At 40.5% G+C, this 21115-nt stretch overlaps 2 protein-coding genes across 3 annotated transcripts in view; both read right to left on the bottom strand.

Annotated features, from left to right (window-relative positions):
- The window catches only part of LOC129851169 (ski oncogene-like), an 81823-nt gene extending 79744 nt beyond the window's left edge, over positions 1-2079 (bottom strand). Inside the window, exon 1 of the mRNA XM_055917522.1 lies at positions 731-2079. Coding sequence (XP_055773497.1) covers positions 731-1630 — 900 coding nt within the window. The 5' untranslated portion in view covers positions 1631-2079. The remainder of the gene's footprint in view (positions 1-730) is intronic.
- A 4127-nt stretch (positions 2080-6206) lies between these two features.
- LOC129851168 (transmembrane protein 51-like) lies at positions 6207-21038 on the bottom strand. 2 transcript variants are annotated; one of them, XM_055917520.1, is made up of 3 exons: positions 18882-21038; positions 8374-8850; positions 6207-7627 (listed from the first exon to the last, which is right to left on the bottom strand). In XM_055917520.1, exons 2-3 carry the CDS (start codon positions 8757-8759, stop codon positions 7204-7206), a joined length of 810 nt encoding a protein of 269 aa, XP_055773495.1. In that variant the 5' UTR covers positions 8760-8850; positions 18882-21038; the 3' UTR covers positions 6207-7203. The 2 variants fall into 2 exon arrangements, with proteins under 2 accessions (XP_055773495.1, XP_055773496.1); XM_055917521.1 differs by lacking the exon at positions 18882-21038 and adding an exon at positions 18097-18849.
- Positions 21039-21115: the final 77 nt, after the last annotated feature.

Here is a 21115-nt window from a genome sequence, read left to right as displayed (position 1 = left end):
TATTTCAAAACACTACCATTGATTAATGAATAACAACACATTAACCAATAGGTTATCACAAATTATAGACTGGGTGGTTCAAGCCCTGAATGCTGATTGGCTGACATCCGTGGTATATCAGACCTTATACCACCAGTATGACAAAACAGTTATTTTTACTGCTCTAATTACATTGGTAGATTAAAAAAAACATGAGCTGGCGCACACTCAGAATCATAGTTTGTGTGGAGGTGCTGACTAAGACGAATAAACTATCAAAATAAAGAAAGTGCACACTCCATGTATAATCTCCCAGCAATTTAATGGGTATTTACCAACGTTTCAGCACAGTGATGCCGAAACGTTGGTAAATACCCATTAAATTGCCTGGAGATTATACATGGAGTGTGCGACTTTCTTTATTTTGATAAATACATTGGTTACCAGTTTATAATAGCAATAAGGCACCTTGGGGGGTTGTGATATATGGCCAATATACCATGGCTAAGGGCTGTATCCAGGCACTCCGTGTTGCATCATACATAAGAACAGCCCTTAGCTGTGGTATATTGGCCATTTACCACACCTCCTCGAGCCTTATTGCTTAATTATACAACGGATGGGTTTAATCCTGAATGCTGACTGGTTGCTTCTCGGGCATTATCACTTAATTCAATGTTAATGTATGTCATCAAATATGTTAAAAGATATTTTAAACACAAACTTTAAAAAAAAACTTGAACAGACTTACACGGCATGATTTGTTTGAGAACTTGTTCACGAAGTCAAATTTGCCTTTCATTTCTTTGAGGTTCTGATCCAGGACAGCCTTCTCTTCTTTCCCTGTATAGTCCGGGTCCAGGAGAACATAGACCCGCCAGTTAGCCGAGTCGAACCCCCAGTGAACTGTCCGGTTCTCTAGTCTTTTGTGACTATGGACCACAAACTTGTGAGTGGGGTACATGAGTCTGCAGTCCATGCATTGGATACAGGCGGTATTGGGACTGGTATACAGTTCTGGGACAAATAACCCTTTACACCTACCAAAACATTCGTGGTATACTTTGAAGCTTTTTTCCGTCCTCTCCAACTCTAGGGAGCCAGACAGCTCTTTGTTGCAGTGAGGAGGGTAGATACCACAGTAAATGAGGGCATTGCAGAGGCGCTCAGCATCCGTCTGGGTGATCAGTCCGCATGATGGGGCAGAGAAGGGCAGGATACCCACGACTTTGAGGATCTCCAGCTGGTCCGCAGTGCACCGGGAGCAGTAGATATGCAGGTCGTCGCACACCGAGTTTATCTGCTGAAGCGAGAAATCCCGCAGGACACTGTTGAGAATCTGCGGCAGACACAGCCGTTTCTCGCCGCCGACCACGAAACAAGAAATTGTCTCGCGCTCCAGGACAGTTTCGCACCTTTCGATGGAGCGGTCGGATGGAATGAACAACGGCCCCGACAAAACCTGGGGTGTCAGGGGAGGCATGGCCAGCGTCAGTTCAGCTGTTTTTCCATCTTTGTTGAAGAGAATTTCCTGGTGCCACCGAGCGGAGAACGCCGCTGGTCCACCAAGGGAGCTCCTGGAACTCAAATGAAACTGCTTCAGAGTTTGCTGAAGTCCGGGGTGAGGCTGAAAGCTTGATGGAGCCTCCATGTTTTTGCCACTAGAGAAGTGAGTTCAAATTTACGCGATCTATTTTAATCAGTTGTCTTCAAAATCCACCAAAAGAGCATTTCCATGTCACTAGAGAATGTCACCACCGGCCCTGGTCGTTATCTGTTAAAAAAATGAGGATAAGACACTATTGAGATGAAATACTCTTAAAACTCTCCCCAGTCCACAGATAAGAAAGATAAATCCGTCGCACCACTCACAAAAGAGCGTCAAAACGATACAATGTTTATCTTCTCCAAAGCAGTCTCTGGTTGTAATGTCTATGTCTAGTCTGCACGATGTGATCCTCAAATATGCCAAGTCTGAGCAGTCTGGCGTTCTCTCGCTCTCTCTATTTCCCCTCCCTCTCTCTCTCTCTCTCTGTTTGTTTGTGTCTGGTTCAGTCATTGAATCCCGGCCAGGAATGTGACTGACTCCCCGGGCTGGCTGTTCCCTGAACGAGTTGTCCCTCCCCCTCATACCATGGCAGCTGCAGCAGCAGCCACAAAAACCTAGTAGACTGGAAAGTAAGGGTGGAGTCTGACCTCAATGGGGAGAATACATTAATCTCAATTGAAACTATTAAAACTAGTTCCAATGAGCCTTTATAATGCATGAATGTACCCATGGCAGTGTTCATAAATATATGTGTGATACCACAGTCTTGTTGTCAGTGGTATCTACATTGAGTGTACTAAACATTAAGAGCACTTGCTCTTTCCATGACATAGACTGACCAGATGAATCCAGGTGAAAGCTATGATCCCTTATTGATGTCACTTGTTAAATCCACTTCAGTCAGTGTAGATGAAGGGGAGGAGACAGGTTACAGAAGGATTTGTAAGACTTGAGATAATTGAGAAATGGATTGTGTATGTGTGCAATTCAGAGGGAGAATGGGCAAGACAAAGGATGTAAGTGCCTTTGAACGAGGAATGGTAGTAGGTTCCAGGCGCACCGGTTTTTGTTAAGAACTGCAACGCTGCTGGGTTTTTCATGTAGAGTCCATGCCCCAATGAATTTAGGCTGTTCTGAGGGCAAGGGGGGACACATATTTTTTGTTGTTGTTGCCTAAATAAAATGTTCTTGCTGGCTCTCTTTTTTGATTATTGACCTGTGGAACACTCTCCATGTATCTACAATTATATATACATTTGATAAGTAAGAAATGGGCTTTTCAGTTGTTGTTTTTTTATCTCACATGACTTAGATTAGACTCAGATTAGTAATGGGGGTTAGTTGTAACAGGGTTATTTGTATTGCAGTGTACCTAAAATTATATTGTATTTTATATGGTATTTAGACACATTCACATAATGATATCAAATTTTAAAGTGCTGTTATTGTGAAGTAGAAACATCTAGGAGCAACAATGGCTCAGCCGCGAAGTGGTAGGCCACACAAACTCACTGAATGGGACTGCCGAGTGCTGAAGCGCGTTAAAATCGCCTGTCCTCGGTTGCAACACTCACTACAGAGTTCCAAACTGCCTCTGGAAGCAACGTCAGCACAATAACTGTTCATCGGGAGCTTCATGAAATGGGTTTCCATGTCCAAGCAGCCGCAAACAATCCTAAGATCACCATGTACAATGCCAAGCGTTGGGTGGAGTGGTGTAAAGCTTGCCGCCATTGGACTCTGGAGCAGTGGAAACGCATTCTCTGGAGTGATGAATCACACTTCACCATCTGGCAGTCCGACGGACGAATCTGGGTTTGGCAGATGCCAGGAGAAGACTACCTGCCCCAATGCATAGTGCCAACTGTAACATTTGGTGGAGGAGGAATAATGGTCTGGGGCTGTTTTTCATGGTTCGGGCTAGGCCTGTTAGTTACAGTGAAGAGAAATCTTAATGCCAGCATACAGCATACATTCTATATGTTTCTGTGCTTCCAACTTTTTGGCAAAAGTTTTGGGAAGTCCTTTTCCTGTTCAAGCATGACAATGCCCCCATGCACAAAGCGAGGTTCATACAGAAATAGTTTGTCGAGATCGGTGTGGAAGAATCACCCAACATCGGTACCCGACCTCACTAATGCTCTTACGGCTGAATGGAAGCAAATTCCACAGCAATGTTCCAACACTCGCTAATGTAGGAACATTGCCTTTACATTCCAAACACGCTGTAACACTGACATACCGCGATAGGGATTGAATAGAGCCCTAAAATAGTATTTTCATAAATAAGCAAAAGGAAAAGTGTTACATTTAGCCCCGGTCTTCCCTAGCTCAAACATGATCTTACAACGTTTCCCCCCCGCAGTGCTAAACATAAATAAGTACATTTAGTTATCAAACCCTAATCTCTAAATGAATAGTTCACACAAAATATTACTATTATTATGAAATTGTTTAATAGTCACATTAGGTTAAATTATTTCAATTGGGTATTTTAGTAGCTTACAGACACCTGCAATTACAGCAAATCCTAGGGGGTAACACTTTAAAATAACTTTCATGAATATTCCATTATGGATGCTTAGAAATGTTTATACATGTTCAATGCTTATGATGAATTGTAATTATTTTCCGCTAATGCTTAGGCCTATAAATGCTTAAACTATTAATAACTATTTCATTATTTGTAAACATGTAGGCCTGTTAACATTTATAACTTGCCTAGTTTATTAACGGTTATTTGTCAAAGTTATAATAAAGTATTACACAAATATTTCTATGGTCAGCTGCCAAAAGTCTTTAATAGTCTACTATTTAACAGGCAGAACGACATAACAGAATAAGTTGAATATTCGATGAATAATTTGTAGATATAGCCATGAAAAGTAGGACCTCATTGTGCTTTTGGAAAAACGTGTACTACAAGTTAGTGTACACTATAGGTTTATGTAGGTTAATGTGAACCCCTGAAATCAATAAGAAGCTATGATTAGCGTCCTATGCTGAATTATTTGGTGCATAAAATATATATTTCCTTAACACTTCAGATAAAATTTGTGTTACTAGTTCATTATGCCAATTATTTTGCTAAATATTTTGCAACAGAAACATTTTACTCCAATTGGAAAACCTTTTGCAACAAAAACTAGCGTTTCAATGGTCAAATTCAGGTAGGTCCCTCCCGGTTACGTTCTGCTTGCTTCCGTTTAGTTCTTGAACGGTAAACAGTTTCCGTTGGAAGACAGAATGAGTACACACCAGGACGATGTTCAGTACCCAAATGTTGAACGTTACAGATATGCAACGAATAGAGCCGAGTCGATTCTTTATTATACGTCAGAGGCATGTTTGTTCCTCATAGCGTATTACTATCTGAAAATTCCAAAACGTTGGGTCTTGCTGAACGCACCCCAGTTTGATGACAATATTTTGTGGCTTTTTTCCCTTTCTACGCTCTACACATGATATAACCAGGGGGTTTTCAGTACGCCGATGTTTTGCAACAGAAAACGTTTACTCCAAACGGAAAAAGTTTTGCAACGAAAACGATCGTTTCTATTATGCAATGCACGTAGTTCCTGGCCTATTACGTTCCGTTTGCTCAGATTACTTGCGTTTGGTTCCTAAATGGTTTCCGTTGCAAGACGTAATGAATCCATCCCTGGGCCCAATTTCCCCGGTTTGACGGCATGGTCAGGAATAAACTTGCACCCAGTCCTTCACTTTACGTGGGTTCATTAAAATACCACTAGAGGGTGCTAAAATATAACTTAAGAGCCGGAAAAATAGGAAGCCATAGGAATTTATGGCAATATAAAAAAAATGACAATCTTATTATATAACCGTAGGTCAAAGAACATTCTGGGCAACATATTGTTTGTTTACACATGTAACGTGAGAAGGTCAAGATTGAAATATTTAATGTTCAGTGTGAGATTGTGATGCATCTTTGATCCATACAACACAAACAACTCAGTCAATTTTATTTCTCAAGAATCCCCAAATAAAGATTTGCACGTTAAAATAAATACATTGATATTTAACATTTTTGAAAACAGACAATTACCCCAATACCTTTCATTACTTATTTAAATTTGTGTCAATACAGAAACAAGCACATAAACGCACACCAATTCTACAGACCAGAGGTCATTCATACAGTGCCATCTATTGAATTTGGTCACCTACACTAAGTACATATACAGTACACCCCCCCCCCCCCCCCTCATTTTTTAAAACTAGGAAAGTCATTTAAGAACAAATTCTTATTTACAATGACTGCCTACCCTAACCTGGGCGACACTGGGCCAATTGTGAGCAGCCCTATGGGACTCCCAATCACGGCCGGTTGTGATACAGCCTGGACTCGAACCAGGTTCTGTAGTTACGCCTGTAGCACTGCCTTAGACTGCTACGCCACTCGGGAGCCCAATAGTTAAATTTTTTCTCCTACAGTGTCAGATGACAAAAAATCTTTAATAAATAACTGCTGTTAAATTCTAAGAACATTATGCTTCTCCAATGATCTTCCCAAACATGGTTTTAGTTAGTTGAACTGGGTCAGTACGAGAAAGGTACATTCATTCACGGTCCACATAAGTAAAGAAACCTTGAAGCAATCTTATCAAAATGCTGTTAACGCTGTAAAAATGTGCATGGTTAGATAAATTAGCAGAGATAAAGTCTTACAGTTTATTTGGACTTCAGGGTATTCTACCTGCTATTCCCTTGAATGTAAAGCTGACGAGACAACACTTATTCCCTTTCATTGTTGCTGCAGTTATAGAAAGCGGACATTTTCATGATTCACATTCAATACTCTCCAACTGCCAAACGTCAACACAGAGGACAGAGGCCAGTCAACATAAAGGTATTTAAATATTCCTTGGCTTCAGCATGTCCTTTACATAGTAGTACTATAAAACACATTCTCAAAAGTTGTGCCATTCTTTGTATAAACTGACATGAAACTACCATTTTCATAAGGCATTTGTTTCCAGTAGTCCATGAGCAATCACAGTGTGGGGGGACAAACTGATGACATGGATTGTTTCCTAATAGGCACATCTGCTGATACAATACAATTACCAAGGCACTGTTATGACACCATTTTATGCATTCCATCTGAAAAGGTTAAGGACATTTTCTGGATGTCAAGATGTATTTGTGCACAAGATAAGAATAAGATAGCTAATTATCTTCAAAACACAGCCACAGTGTTCTAAACAGATAGCATAGTGCACATAAAGAAGCCCTGGAATAAATATGCCATTAAGCAGAATTCAATAAACACGTCAAGTTAGAGCAGAGAAACATCTTGATTCAAAGCAACAATGTCAGTGTCTTGGTCTCAGTGTGAAGGAAGAAGACTCCCAAGCCAGACCTCTGGACTCAAGGCCTGTGTATCCACAAAGTGTCTCAGAGTAGGAGATCTGAACTAGGATCAGTTTTGCCTTTGAGTTCATAATGAATAAGATTGCATGGACAGATCCTAGATCAACAATCCTACTCTGAGATGGTATGTGAGTTCAGGGCCTATATTCACAAAGCATCTGTTATAATGGTTCTACTTTCCAGAAATGGTATTATTATTAGTCCATCTGATCCAGCAATAGTGTTGTTTTACTCAACATTGAAAAACAATGCTTGTAGTCCTCCCAAGCCCGAGGGCGCTGTCAGAACTCAGGCATCTTATCGTCATACTGTGGTGGTGGCGTGATGGGTTCAATGGTCACCTTTACATCAGTAGGGTTGTGGACTTTAAAACGGAAGTCCTTCAGATGGAGTTTCTCTGACTTGATTCTGCGTACCCTGAGCGGCCGTAGTATCCGGCTAGCCCGACTGCTGCTGCGGGTGGGGGGGTTGGCTGCAGCGGCGGGGGTGGGCTGGGGATCCAGGGCCGGAGTAGTGGGAGGAACATCCTCTGAAGTGACTGCTCTTGGTCCCTCCCCCTCGTTTTCCACAGCACTGATGAGGTCTTCGTAGGAAGGCAGCTGGGAGGTGCTGTGGCGTAAGTTGCTCTGGCGTATGGGGTACTGGCCACTGGTGACCGCCTCCTCATAACTGGGCACGTCGTAGGCTGGTGCTGGCTCCCCTGCACTACAAAAGAATGTACAAGGACGGCGGTTTAAAATAAGCAACATTTTAGCCATCATTTACATTATGTTTTTTTTAAGGATACTAGAAAAGCCTAAAATAGCTAAGTACTGCTTCCTAACTTATCATAATCACAAAAACATCTATTGCCAGAACAATAAGAGCTTTTGTAATGATATGTTTCTGCTATTGTTGTAAACCTCACTAGCCACACCGGCCAGTAGTGGTAATAAGTGCACGGCGTTCAATTTTTCTTTCTCTAATGGACTTTTATTCCTTAATTACTAGTGGTATGTACTGGTATGACATTTGGTGCTAGTTTTGAGAGTACAAAACATTAAGGACACCTGCTCTTTCGATGACACAGACTGACCAAGTGAATTCGGTGAAAGCTATGATCCCTTATTGATGTCACTTGTTAAATCCACTTCAATCAGTGTAGATGAAGGGGAGGAGACAGGTTAAATAAGGATTTTTAAGCCTTGAGACAATTGAGATATGGATTGTGTATGTGTGTCATTCGGAGGGCGAGTGGGCAAGACAACTCAATATTATGAATGTTTTGTACACGCAGTGTAGACAAACTGGTGCTTTAACATCTATCAATCAAAAGGGAGGCATGTTGCAGGCATCATCCTAGAAACTAGGTTATATGGGTTAATAGTGAAAACGAAGCCTCTTTCAACCCCTTCTTGGATGATTAAAATAAGTCACTGTTAGTGATTATCTAAATTGTTTAAAGCACTCACATCTCTCCTGCCTCCCCAGCCACATGGTCCACAAAGGGGACCTGTGTCTCCTGTCCTCTTTGGCTCCCCCTCCTCTTGTTCCTCACCCCCAGGTAGATGGACAGCAGCAGCATGGCCACCCCCGCCCCCACCAGCACATAGGCTATTGATGAGGTCTTTGCTGTTTCCCTGTCCTTCTCTCCATCCCCAGCATGGTCCACTGGTACAATAACACTGAAGTTGCCCGGAGGCTTGGTTGTCCGGGGAGCATCCCCGGGCACCACAGTCCACACGATCATGACGATGCCCAGGGCTATGAGCCCCACCCCCAAGGCACACAGAGCATATGAGGAGCCAGACCGGCTGCCCCCATAGCCGGAGCTGTCTGGACCGCCACTGGAACACATCACCTCCCCACGTGGACCCACCAGAAGTGTTACACAATCAGATAGAGCAGACTGGGTAGAAGAGGCTCAAGGGATGAAGCGTAGACCTAACCTGCAATGTGGGAGAGAGGAAAGTTGTTTTCACATTAAGGAGCAGGAATGTAGCAGCACAATAAAACTGGCAAAGGCTCAGACTAGCTGAAATCAGATGACAATGAACAACTTCCTGGAATAGACACAATGTGGCTGGGAAGGGGGCCAAAGCCAGAGAAGTTCATGGAGGGTTACATTAACATGTGTTTTAGTTATTCACAAATATATTTTACATGATAGAGCCGCTGGAATAGTGCCAATCAAAGAGAGCTGAATTAATCATGTGAATGAGCCAATCATTGACCAAAAAGCACCAGGAAATAATGTAGGCCTATACTATTGTAGTGAAGTTCGAAGAAATCTTCCTCAAAACTACAAAGCCAAATTAAAGGCTAGCCCTGTGATTTGAAATCCATTCAAATGTATTGTTGGAGGTAGTGTGCATGGCAACTTAATATATACCATGGTAATTTATCATTGTCCTGTCTTTAAATACTTCACTTTGTGAATGTGTTGGTATTTCGAGTGACAATATATTACCCAAACAATGTCCTGAACATTTCTTTGTGGGTCTAGCCCTCCTAAATCATGCTAAACCAACACTACACTTTGCTCAGGCTGTGTTGAGGTTGTATTACTATAGTATAACCAACAGAAGATTCTAAACTGCTGGCACTTCCATTTGTTTCTTTTCCGTTTACAACTAGAGCATTTCACATTGTAATTGTCAGGAAGAGCATTTCACAGTGTAAATGGTAGATATTCACAAAATGACTGTCACATAGTGATACCTCCATATCATGCTATGAGTCACTTAACATGGATTCAGCAAACACTGACAGTACTTATTCCTTTTAGCTCCTAATGCAGCAAAGGGCCCCTAAACAAAAACACACAGAAATCTGTCACTCTCGGATGGATCTCTAGCTGGCCGACCATACCAAGACAACAACTTGTACTGGGAGTCTGCTGTGTCTGCATGTAATACCACTTTGGCCTAAGTGTGTAACCTACAGCCTATGAAGTGCGCATTCATTTCTCATTAAGCATATATTTTGGGCTCCCGAGTGGCGCAGCAGTCTAAGGCACTGCATCTCAGTGCTAGAGGCGTCACTACAGACCCTGGTTCGATTCCAATCTGTATCACAACCGGCCATGATTGGGAGTCCCATAGGGCAGTGCACAATTAGCCCAACGTCGTCCGGGTTTGGCCGCCATTGTAAATAAGAATTTGGTCTTAACTGACTTGCCTAGTTAAATAAAGGTTAAATAAAATAAATAAATATTCCTGATATGCAATGTTTGGTGATAAGTGTATTCAACATAAATCATTGAATGCATAACTGTCTAAAATACATGTATGCCATTCACACGTACCTGTCAGCTAATATATTAAATGGTTTGACTTGTTGGATCACTAGAAGAGATGCTTCAGGTGGAAATAAAAGACCGGTGGTGTAAAGTGTGAACAGCTTTGCAGTGCAGGTCTTAATATGCACTGAAGACACACTATCCAACAAAACCTTAATGTGAAGGATGGCAGTTGAAGGCATGCACTGCACCTATCACATTAGCACAGACAAGTATTGACATGAACGTTATGGTACAGTGAAGCATCAGAAGCATGAATGTATGAAAAAGCCTCCTATAGCAACAATGTTATTGGTGTGCTTTCAAGGTGACAAGCAATCACATTACACTAAAGTAGCCTTTAAAGTTTGGGTCGTGACGCACGGACATGGACGCACATGGTGGGTAGCGATGTGTCAGAGTAAATGTATAATTATTTAATTACTAATCATTAATTACTGGAAGTGATTTGGCCAAGTGCATCTGCGGTCTCTGCTCAGTTTGGCATCTGCGTACGCGAGAGAGGGAGGTGCCTGTGTGCTTCGCGGTTTACCAGATATTTTTTCTGCAGTTTTCTTGAAGATCACGCCGCGACACATACAACGCAGCCGATGATCCGCTGTCTGCCACTCACTTGTCATTCCCACTCGCCATCACTCACCGTTGTTATCAAATGGACTCATGCTAGCCACAAGGTCTGACTGAGCTCAATTGTCATGAAACACATATACAGTGATGAGTTTCTCCCTCTTTCATACACATTTTAAAACGAGGAGCGCACACAATGTGTTTGTGCGGGGAAGTGCATAGTAATGAGTCTCTCAAAACGAACAAATTAATAAAACGATATGTCCTGACCAAACATCCACAGCATGGTGGTAAACCCAGGGAGTTCTTTCAGAACAGGGCAGAATGCTTCAGGAAACAGTGCTTCTGACAGTGGAAAAGTCAGCTAGCAAGGCATTGTTGTCATTTTATAACAGGTAATAAGCAGAAATAAGAGAGTACTAACTCTCATAGTAATAGATGGGAGTTTCTCTTTCAAGCAATCCCCTGGCCTTGTACACAGCTAATAGATAACGTTCACCAAAGCAAGCTAGCTACTGATAGTGCAATCCTAGTAACAGTACAGAAGATGAAAAATGTTCAGGCCTACTGTAGGCTGAAAGAAAGTCTAGGTTGGAACTGTTGCTGTTAGAATACATGTAATCATTTTGTATTCTTAACTGGAATAAACTGATTGAAGCAAGATGCTGTTAGAGGCAAATACACTCACACAGTTCCGGGTTGCTCATCTACAGGAAGCGGTCTCCTGCCTGACTGAGAAAGCAGTAGAAGTTCTGGTCCAGTTTGGCACCACATACCTATGCGAGTTAGGGTTCTCAACTCTGACATACTTAAAAAACAAGTACAGAAACAGTTTCAAGGCTGAGCATGACCTCAGTGTTGCACTGTCAAAAACAGAGCCCAAAAAGACATGAAAACTTCAACCAGCCACACACCTCTCATTGGGATTGTGTGTGTGTGTTTTCTGGTCTACATCTGTGTGATGTGTTAAATCAGTTTATTCCAGTTCAGAATGAAAATTGTATTGTATTTTAACAGCAACAGTTCCAACCTAGACAGATGTAAGAGTTTTTTTAATGGGGAAAATAAACATGAATACATATTTCATTTCATTGTTATTGTCTATATTGCATTTGTTTTAGGCATAAATAAGGGTAATGAAATGTACTGATATTTATGTATAGTTGCATATTTTCCTAAGCTTGGGTCCCAGGAAAACACAGAATTTCTCATTTGGGTGCCAGGCTGGAAAAAGTTTAAGAACCCCTGCACTAAAGTCAGGTGCTCTACAACAAATACAGACGTCGCAAAAAGTGCAGTCATCGTGCAAGATTCTGTACAACAACAGACTCAATGAGAATATTCTATTATGCCAAGCCAGAGTCCCCTGTTTCAAGGCACTTAAACAGTAAGTTAGCGTGTGGCACACATCAACAACAAAAAATTCTCACGTACACAGTTTCCAGCAGGTATAAAAGGTGCAGTGAAATGCTTACGTGCTAGCTCCAACCCTGCAGTATAATAATAATCAAGTCAAAATTAAAACAAATAAAAAGTAATTACAGGAAGGTAGTATGCATAGTAATACAACTGATATGTACACAATAGGATATACACAGAGGATACAAAACATTAAGAACACCTGCTCGTTCCATGACAGGCTGACCAGGTGAAAGCTATGATCCCTTATTGATGTCACTTGTTAAATGCACTTCAAAATCAGTGTAGATGAAGGGGAGGAGACAGGTTAAAGAAGGATTTTTAAGCCTCGAGAAATTGAGAAATGGCACTTACATTTTTTGCCATTCCGAGGGTGAGTGGGCAAGACAAAAAATGTAAGTGCCTTTGAACGGGGTCATGAAATTGTCAGCCAGGGATAACTGTTAATTAACATAAAAACATTTAGCATCTCCTGGCTTCCTACAAGCCACTGATGCAGACCTTTGGAACCTCTACATTTTAAATAAGTCTAATAAATCCATGTAATATAGCCTACACCATCACAATAAATCCATTATTTATTTTAGACAAGTCTAAAGAAACATATGTAGAAAATGTAGTCTATTTCAGGAGAACAGAATAGCATACTCTGAGTTGTCCCTATGTAAGGTCCTGATCTGGCTATGCCATATGGCTGTGGGCTAAACTAGTTCATTTAGCAGACAAGATTTGCTTTGAATTCCATGGCATTATTTTATATTATTTTATAGTATGAAGAATATATCTGAACATAGCTGAGTAAAATAGAAAGGCTATTTTCTCCAAACGATTTGAAGGAGTGCACCCATGCGGCTATTCTGCGCTGAGCATTTAACAAAGAAACAGGTACTCTAACACTATATGCTTAGAGTTTATGTAACTTTAGTTGTGATGTTGGGCTATATGTTTTGATTTTAATACATTCTAAGGCTGCATGATGCGACTAATGATGATTTTAAAAAGTTGCATGAAAAAGGCATAAGCTCTGCTTTGTTTCTGCACAGGCTGTACACACTTCAGTCTCATTCAACATTTGACAAGAACTTGATAATGCCTAGAATTTCCCGACTGCATCCCCTTTGTGTAGCCGTAATGCCCCCTAAAAAAATCCATGCCTTTTGCAGCCAGTGGCCGTTGTGCCCTTGGGCTGAATATAATCATTATAATTCCCAACTCCCTGCTGCCTGCCGAATCACCTCTCCTTCATGTGTTTGGGTCTTTCGCACAGGCTACAAGTGAAGACAGACACACCGGGGACGCAACTGAGCGTGTCCTTATTCAATTTCGAGGCGCATATGGAAGATATTGGAAGAACTGTCCACATTTACTTTGTCAGCCAACAAGATAAGTAGGCCTAATGAACAGCAAAAGCACTAGCCTACAGTATGTCAATCTACCATCTCCCATAGTGCAAAAGTTGACCTATTCTATGCAATAAATAAATATTACAAAACATAGTCTGGGACAGTTGTGGGATGCAATAGATCCCAAATGAATACAACCACTAGCGTCAAAAAAACTGTTTTAAGCAATGAGCTTGATGCAACAGATCAGAACATTTAGCTTAAAATGTTGATAAACTATTAGGCTATTTCTTCACATAAGCGCAGCAATACACACAGGGCAGTAGGCTAAAGCACAAATGTTCCATTAGCAGGAAAACACCATTCTCAAAAGGGACCACAATTGCAATTACGTATGTAATGCTTTTATTATAAAAGGTGCATTTTTATGGTGAAAATTATCTTCCCTTAACTTGAAACTCACGCGCTGTGTATGTATGCCAGTTAGGCTCTAGTCTACACCCGTTGTAAAGTGGATTAATGTGCATAATTTTAAAAAGTTATTTGGCCACTTTAGTTGTGATACAAACCTTATCAAAACATATAGGCCTATGGGCTAGGCTACATGAGGTGTGCGCCTATGAGTTGAAAAAGGTGGCAAAAAAAAAAGCATGCACTGTTTCTTGCCTTAAGCTGGGCATCATTCACAAGTGATCGGCTAATATTGTCACCCATCAGACTATTCTTGATTTAATTGTGTTTTTACATCTACTAAATAATGTGTGAAGTTTTTTGGGATTGGGAATGGACCATTATCATGCACTCATCTCAAAATGTGAATGCACCAATTTGTAAGTCGCTCTGGATAAGAGCGTCTGCTAAATGACTTAAATGTAAATGTAAAATAAGGGCAACACGTAATTAGCGAATGGAGGACGCTTTTCCTGTGGTTAATTTTCATGCCAGCCAGGTAGGTAGGCTTTACTGTTGTAAAGAGAAGCAATGTGTTTAATATTAGGAAAGTTGAGAAATATAGTAGGCCTAGCTGACGGGATCCTCTTTTTAAGAGGGCATCACTCTTTTTTCTCACGCAATTGCATAGCCTATAGAAATGTTGTGCAACATGAGCTCACAAAGTGCTTGATTATATTTTCGATAACATTTGCATTGATGTCAGAGTGATTAGAGTGACAATAGAGTGCTGAGTACCAGGTAGTTAACAAGTTTGGTAGGCTACTAATGACCATCAGCAGCATCAGAGCTTGGAGAAGCCTAATTACCGTGACTAAACAGTCATGTGGAGTTTGACTACCTTTATGACTCATGGCCGCCGGTGTGGCGGTAATGCTATTATGGTGACCATATTACCGGTTTGTATCAAGAACTGCAACGCTGCTGGGTTTTTCATGCTCAACAGTTTCCTGTGTGTATCAAGAACAGTCCACCACACAGATGACATCCCGCCAACTTGACAACTGTGGGAATCGTTGTAGTCAACATGGGCCAGCATCCTTGTGGAACGCTTTTGACACATTGTAGAGTCTATGGACCGACAAATTGAGGCTGTTCTGAGGGAAAAATATTATGAATGCTTTCCTAATATTTGGCATTCTCAGTGTACATCCAAGCTTAGAGCACAACCTCCCTCTACCTTGATACAAATGTAATGTTATGTCACAACACTGACTGTAATAAGATGTCACAACACTGAAGGTAATGTCAGATTTAAGTGATAATGCCCTGTTCGGTTGCCAGACGTTCAGTCTTTTTGTTCTGTATCTATCTATGTTCTGTATCTAGTTGTTTGCTCTAAATGTTCCATTGCCATACTGGCTGGCAATGTTCTTTTCCCTTGCCTGCTAGCTAACCAACTACGGCTAACTTCAACCACGTCAAACAGTGCAGACAGAATAACAACAAAGTAGCTGCATTTGCATAAGCTGATTTCTAGTGACATTTATTTGGATACATCCATAACAATGAGCTAATGATGTGCGATTTCACCTGGCATAGAAAATGTGCTCTCACGTCAGGACACTTTGAGAGCTAGCCAACAACACAGATAACACAATGCCTTCCAACTGAAGCTGGAAAGACAAACTAGCTTTGTTTGACATTTCTTTCTATGTATGTATGCATGTATGTATAGTTGAAGTCGGAAGTTTACATACACTTAGGTTGGAGTCATTAAAACACATTTTTCAACCACGCCACAAAGTTCTTGTTAACAAACTATAGTTTTGGCAAGTCGGTTAGGACATTTACTTTGTGCATGACACAAGTCATTTTCCCAACAATTGTTTACCGACAGATTATTTCACTTATAATTCACTGTAATCACAATTGCAGTGGGTCAGAAGTTTACATACACTAAGTTGCTGTGCCTTTAAACAGCTTGGAAAATTCCAGAAAATGGTGTCATGGCTTTAGAAGCTTCTGATAATTTAATTGACATCATTTGAGTCAATTGGAGGTGTACCCGTGGATGTATTTCAAGGCCTCCCTTCAAGCTCAGTGCCTCTTTGCTTGACATCATGGGAAAATCAAAAGAAATCAGCCAAGACATCAGAATTTTTTTTGTAGACCTCCACAAGTCTGGTTCATCCTTGGAAGCAATTTCCAAATGCCTGAAGGTACCAAGTTCATCTGTACAAACAATAGTACGCAAGTATAAACACCATGGGACCACGCAGCCGTCATACAGCTCAGGAAGGAGACGCGTTCTGTCTCCTAGAGGTGAGCGTACTTTGGTGTGAAAAGTGCAAATCAACAGCAAAGGACCTTGTGAAGATGCTGGAGGAAACTGGTACAAAAGTATCTATATCCACAGTAAAACGAGTTCTATAATCGACATAACCTGAAAGGCCGGTCAGCAAGGAAGAAGCCACAACTCCAAAACAGCCATAAAAAAGGCAGACTACGCTTTGCAACTGCACATGGGGAAAAGATCGTACTTTTTGGAGAAATGTCCTCTGGTCTGATGAAACAAAAATAGAACTGTTTTGCCGGACACGATGGGTAGATTAACAAGATGTTTATCTTTCATTTGCTGTATTGGACTTGTTAATGTGTGAAAGTTACATATTTCTAAAAAATATTTTTTAATTTCCCGCGCTGCCTTTTCAGCGGAATGTTGTCAGGGGTTCCGCTAGCGGAACGGTTAATGGCTGTCATAGGAGAAAACTGAGGATGGATCAACAACATTGTAGTTACTCCGCAATACTATGCTAATTGACAGAATGAAAAGAAGGAAATAAAAATATTCCAAAACATGCATCCTGTTTGCAACAAGGCACTTTTTATTTAATTTAAACTTAAATTTAACTAGGCAAGTCAGTTAAGAACAAATTCTTATTTACAATGACGGCCTAGGAACAGTGGGTTAACTGCCTTGTTCAGTGGCAGAACGACAGATTTTTACCTTGTTAGCTTGGGGATTTGATCTAGCAACTTTTCGGTTACTGGCCCAATGCTCTAACCACTAGGCGACCTTACAGTAATACTGTAAAACATTTCTCTAAACAATTCACTTGTTGTCCTGAATAGAAACATATGTTTGAGGGAAATCCAATAAAACACATTACTGAGTACCACTCTTCATATTTTCAAGCATAGCAGTGGCTGCATCATGTTATGGGTATGCTTGTAATCGTTAAGGTCTGGGAAGTTTTTCAGGATAAAAAGCTAAGCATAGGCAAAATCCTTGAGGAAAACCTGGTTGTCTGCTTTCTACCAGACATTGGAAGATTAATTCACCTTTCAGCAGGACAATAACCTAAAACACAAGGCCAAATATACACTGGAGTTGCTTACCAAGAAGACAGTGAATGTTCCTATGTGGTGAGTTACATACAGTTGACTTAAATCTGCTTGAAAACCAATGGCAAGACTCGAAAATGGTTGTCTAGCAGTAATCAACAACCAATTTGATAGAGTATTAAATAAAACACATAAATATCTAATTTACATAAGTACTCACATGTCCGAGTCAATATAGGTTAGAATACCCTTTGGCATTGATTACAGCTGTGAGTCTTTCTGGGTAAGTCTCTAAGAGCTTTACACACCTGGATTGTACATTATTTGCCCATTTATACTTTCTAAATTATTTAAGCTCTACCAAATTGGTTGTTGATCATTGCTAGACAACCATTTTCAAATCTTGCCATAGATTTTTCAAGCAGATTTTTCAAGCCCTTTGAACAGGGTATGGTAGTAGGTGCCAGGTGCACCGGTTTGTCTCAAGAACTGCAACACTGCTGGGTTTGATGGTCAACAGCTTACTGTGTTTCAAGAATGGTCCACTATCCAAAAGGACATCAAGCAAACTTCACACAACCTTGGGAAGCATTGGAGTCAACATTATCCAGTTTTCGACACCTTGAGTCCAAGCCTAATGTTACTCCTTAGTCCAAGGACCTTGCATGTTCTGTTTAAAGGGCGAATTGGCTCTGAAGACAAAACAGACAGATCCTCCATCTCAACATGAATTGATTCTCAATTGTGGTACAGTTCTAGAAACATAAATCCCTTTACTTCCATGTCACATCAAAATAATTTCACAAATGCAAAACACACACACTTACTGTACATGGTTTAAGCCATGTTTAACACAGTTGCAGCCGACAGTATTTTTCAGTGACACATTTGTGGAGTCTCGTCTTCCGTTTACACACGTGTTCGGAGATGCAGATAGCTAATTAGCACAGCTAGTCCACCATCTTCCATTCGATTTCTTTAAACAAGCACTGTAACATGGAAATGCGGCCTTGTGGAAACCCTATCCCTATAAGAAAGGTGTGTATCAATTGAACTTAAAAATATATATATATTTCTCGATGAAATGAAAAATAAGGTCCTTATACTTCCAAAACCATACCTTAAACAATGTATGTTAATGTTCAGACCGTGCGTTGCGCCTCCTAACAAAACCCCCCCTTACAGAAGACGCCTTTTCCAATGACTCTTACTCTATGAAAAATGTAATCTAACAGACTCATTAAGGGCTAGCTTCTAAGGAACATTTACACGATTTTGAAGGCTGTGTATATACCAATTAACTGTATTACATCATGATCAAATCAGACTACTACCAACTTAATGTAGCAATTTGACTACAATTCTCCGTCCCGAATCCCAATACAATATATCGCTGCCAGCCATTTGAGCGAAGGTGTTTGTAGTGGGGAGGAACTGAAATCATGTTAAACTCTGTGGCATTAGATCACTTGTAACTCTTGACATCTTGCCATAAGAACTGTGATTTCGTGTTATCAGATAACACGGTCTAATACTTCACAGAGAATATAATAAAGTCAGTCTGAACACTGCTCAAACTGTCAAGGTGATTTGCAATTTGAGACGGCCTTACCTTAGTCTTTCCAGCCGTGAACGCCCAATGACTTCCCTCCCAATCGAATACCTGATGTATCGCAGGTGTCTTCAAAATTATGATATTGCTACCCCAATATCCAGAATGTAATCCTGCTATTTACACAATCGGAAATATGTATTAACGTGTGTATTTCCCGCGATGGTAGTCTCTAAAGAATTCAGGGAATATGTTAGACAGGAACTTTGTCCAACTTCCCCCCTGTTGTAAAACGTTAACTCTTTGTTCCTTGGTCATAGAGCACGTAGGCTCACTTTTTATAAGGCAACCTGGTCTCATAGATGAGACGTAACATAGTAATCTGTGACCGTCAAATTAGTATATGTTACGTTTTGTATTTGGTATGGTTACATAAGACAGAAGGTTACTTAAGGAAAAACGAAAGTAGGGTGGTTAGTCAGGGTGGATGGGTGAGCGTATAATGTGAAAGTCTAGTAACCCAAAGGTTGTGTGTTCAAATCTGATCACAGACAACTTCAGCATTTTAGATAATTAGCAACTTTGCTACTATTCAACTACTTAGCATGTTAGCTAACCCTAACCTTAATAACCTAACTTCTAACCTGCTGATAATATTGGCTGGAACGAAGCGAATGGAATTGGATCAAACACATGGAAACCATGTTTTTGATATATTTGCCATTCCACCCATTCCTCTCCAACCATTACCACAAGCCCGTCCTACCTAATTAAGGTGCCACCAACCCCCTGTATACTTTACCCTAACCACTAGCCTAGCTAACATTAGACACCTAGCTAACAACAAATTAGAATTCGTAGCATGTCATGCATTTGTAAATTCGTAACATATTGTATGAATTGCAATTCGTAAAATTTCGTACACAATTAATGATGGACATTCACAAATTAATACATACCATACTAATTGGAGTGTCCTGGATTTAAGTCTACATTTTTTTTATTTAACTAGGCAAGTCAGTTAAGAACAAATTCTTATTTACAATGACGTCCTACCCCGGACGACGCTGGGTCAATTGTGCGCCGCCCTATGGGACTCCCAATCACGGCCAGGATGGATTCGAACCAGGGTGTCTGTAGTGATGCATCAAACACTGAGATGCAGTGCCTTAGACCGCTGCACCACTGGTGAGTCCAGATTGTATGAAGAGCATTGCGTATGCTGGAAATTCCCCATAAAACTCAAATAAACTTGTATTGACAATTCTATTCCCCCAAATAGGCCTGTCTGATAAGTTCCTGAGCAGACTAAATTAAAATAAAATTAGAACTACTCGATTTTCTTGTGCTTATATTAAACTGAAATAAAGTTCATTTTAGATAGCATTTATATATTTTATTATTGAGTACACTAAACACAAGTGCTCCATAATGTTAAAAAAATCAGCAGTGTCACAATGTACATTATTACTTAATAAGCATCTATTTGAAAACATACAATATAAACTCTCTTTCTCATTTAATGGAAATTGCCCCTCTGTTCTGTTGTCAGTAGTCTGACTTTATATGGATGGGAATTGCTTGTTTGAAAGTAGATTGTGACACCATAACAAAGTCAACAGTATAGTGTGTGTTTTCCGTAACACATAAGCCATTGATGTTCAAACCACATCTCACAACCAAAGTTAACTAGTTTGAACTAGTCTAATGTTCCCGCTTTGTATCTCTATATGACTGTGTTCACTAGGGTGCTGGGGTGACGCCCATAGCTGACAGACTTGTCAGAGACATGGCTGTGGAATGCAGTGGTGAAATATACTGTTGTACGGTATACATCAGGGGTGTCAAACTCATTCCATGGAGGGCCTAGTATCTGCGGTTTTTCATTTAAATTAAGACCTAGATAACCAGGTGAGGGGAGTTCTTTACTAATTAGTGACCTTAATTCATCAATCAAGTACAAGGGAGGAACAAAAACCTGCAGACACTCGGCCCTCCGTGGAATGAGATTGACACGTGCTCTACATACTGCGTACAGCTCATGCACTCTTGCTACAATCATGTGTGGTAAAGATAATTTAGTTATTGATAATAAAACAAAGATTTCTCTTGACATTCTGTCCTGTGAAGACATTCTAAACTATGGTATTATTTAACTGTTCCTTTGTTTGAGGTCCTTCATTTTCTGCAATGCAAAATGTACAAACATTTACAACATTGTAATCTCTGTGACACAGAGAGACATAGCTAAATCTTTACCTTCTAATGAATTGATTAGTAATATTGTAATAGAG

Source organism: Salvelinus fontinalis, chromosome 3 (genome assembly GCF_029448725.1).
Source record: "Salvelinus fontinalis isolate EN_2023a chromosome 3, ASM2944872v1, whole genome shotgun sequence".
NCBI classification, from domain to species: Eukaryota; Metazoa; Chordata; class Actinopteri; order Salmoniformes; family Salmonidae; genus Salvelinus; species Salvelinus fontinalis.
Note: the sequence above shows the minus strand (reverse complement) of the source record. Positions and strands in the feature narration are given on the sequence as shown.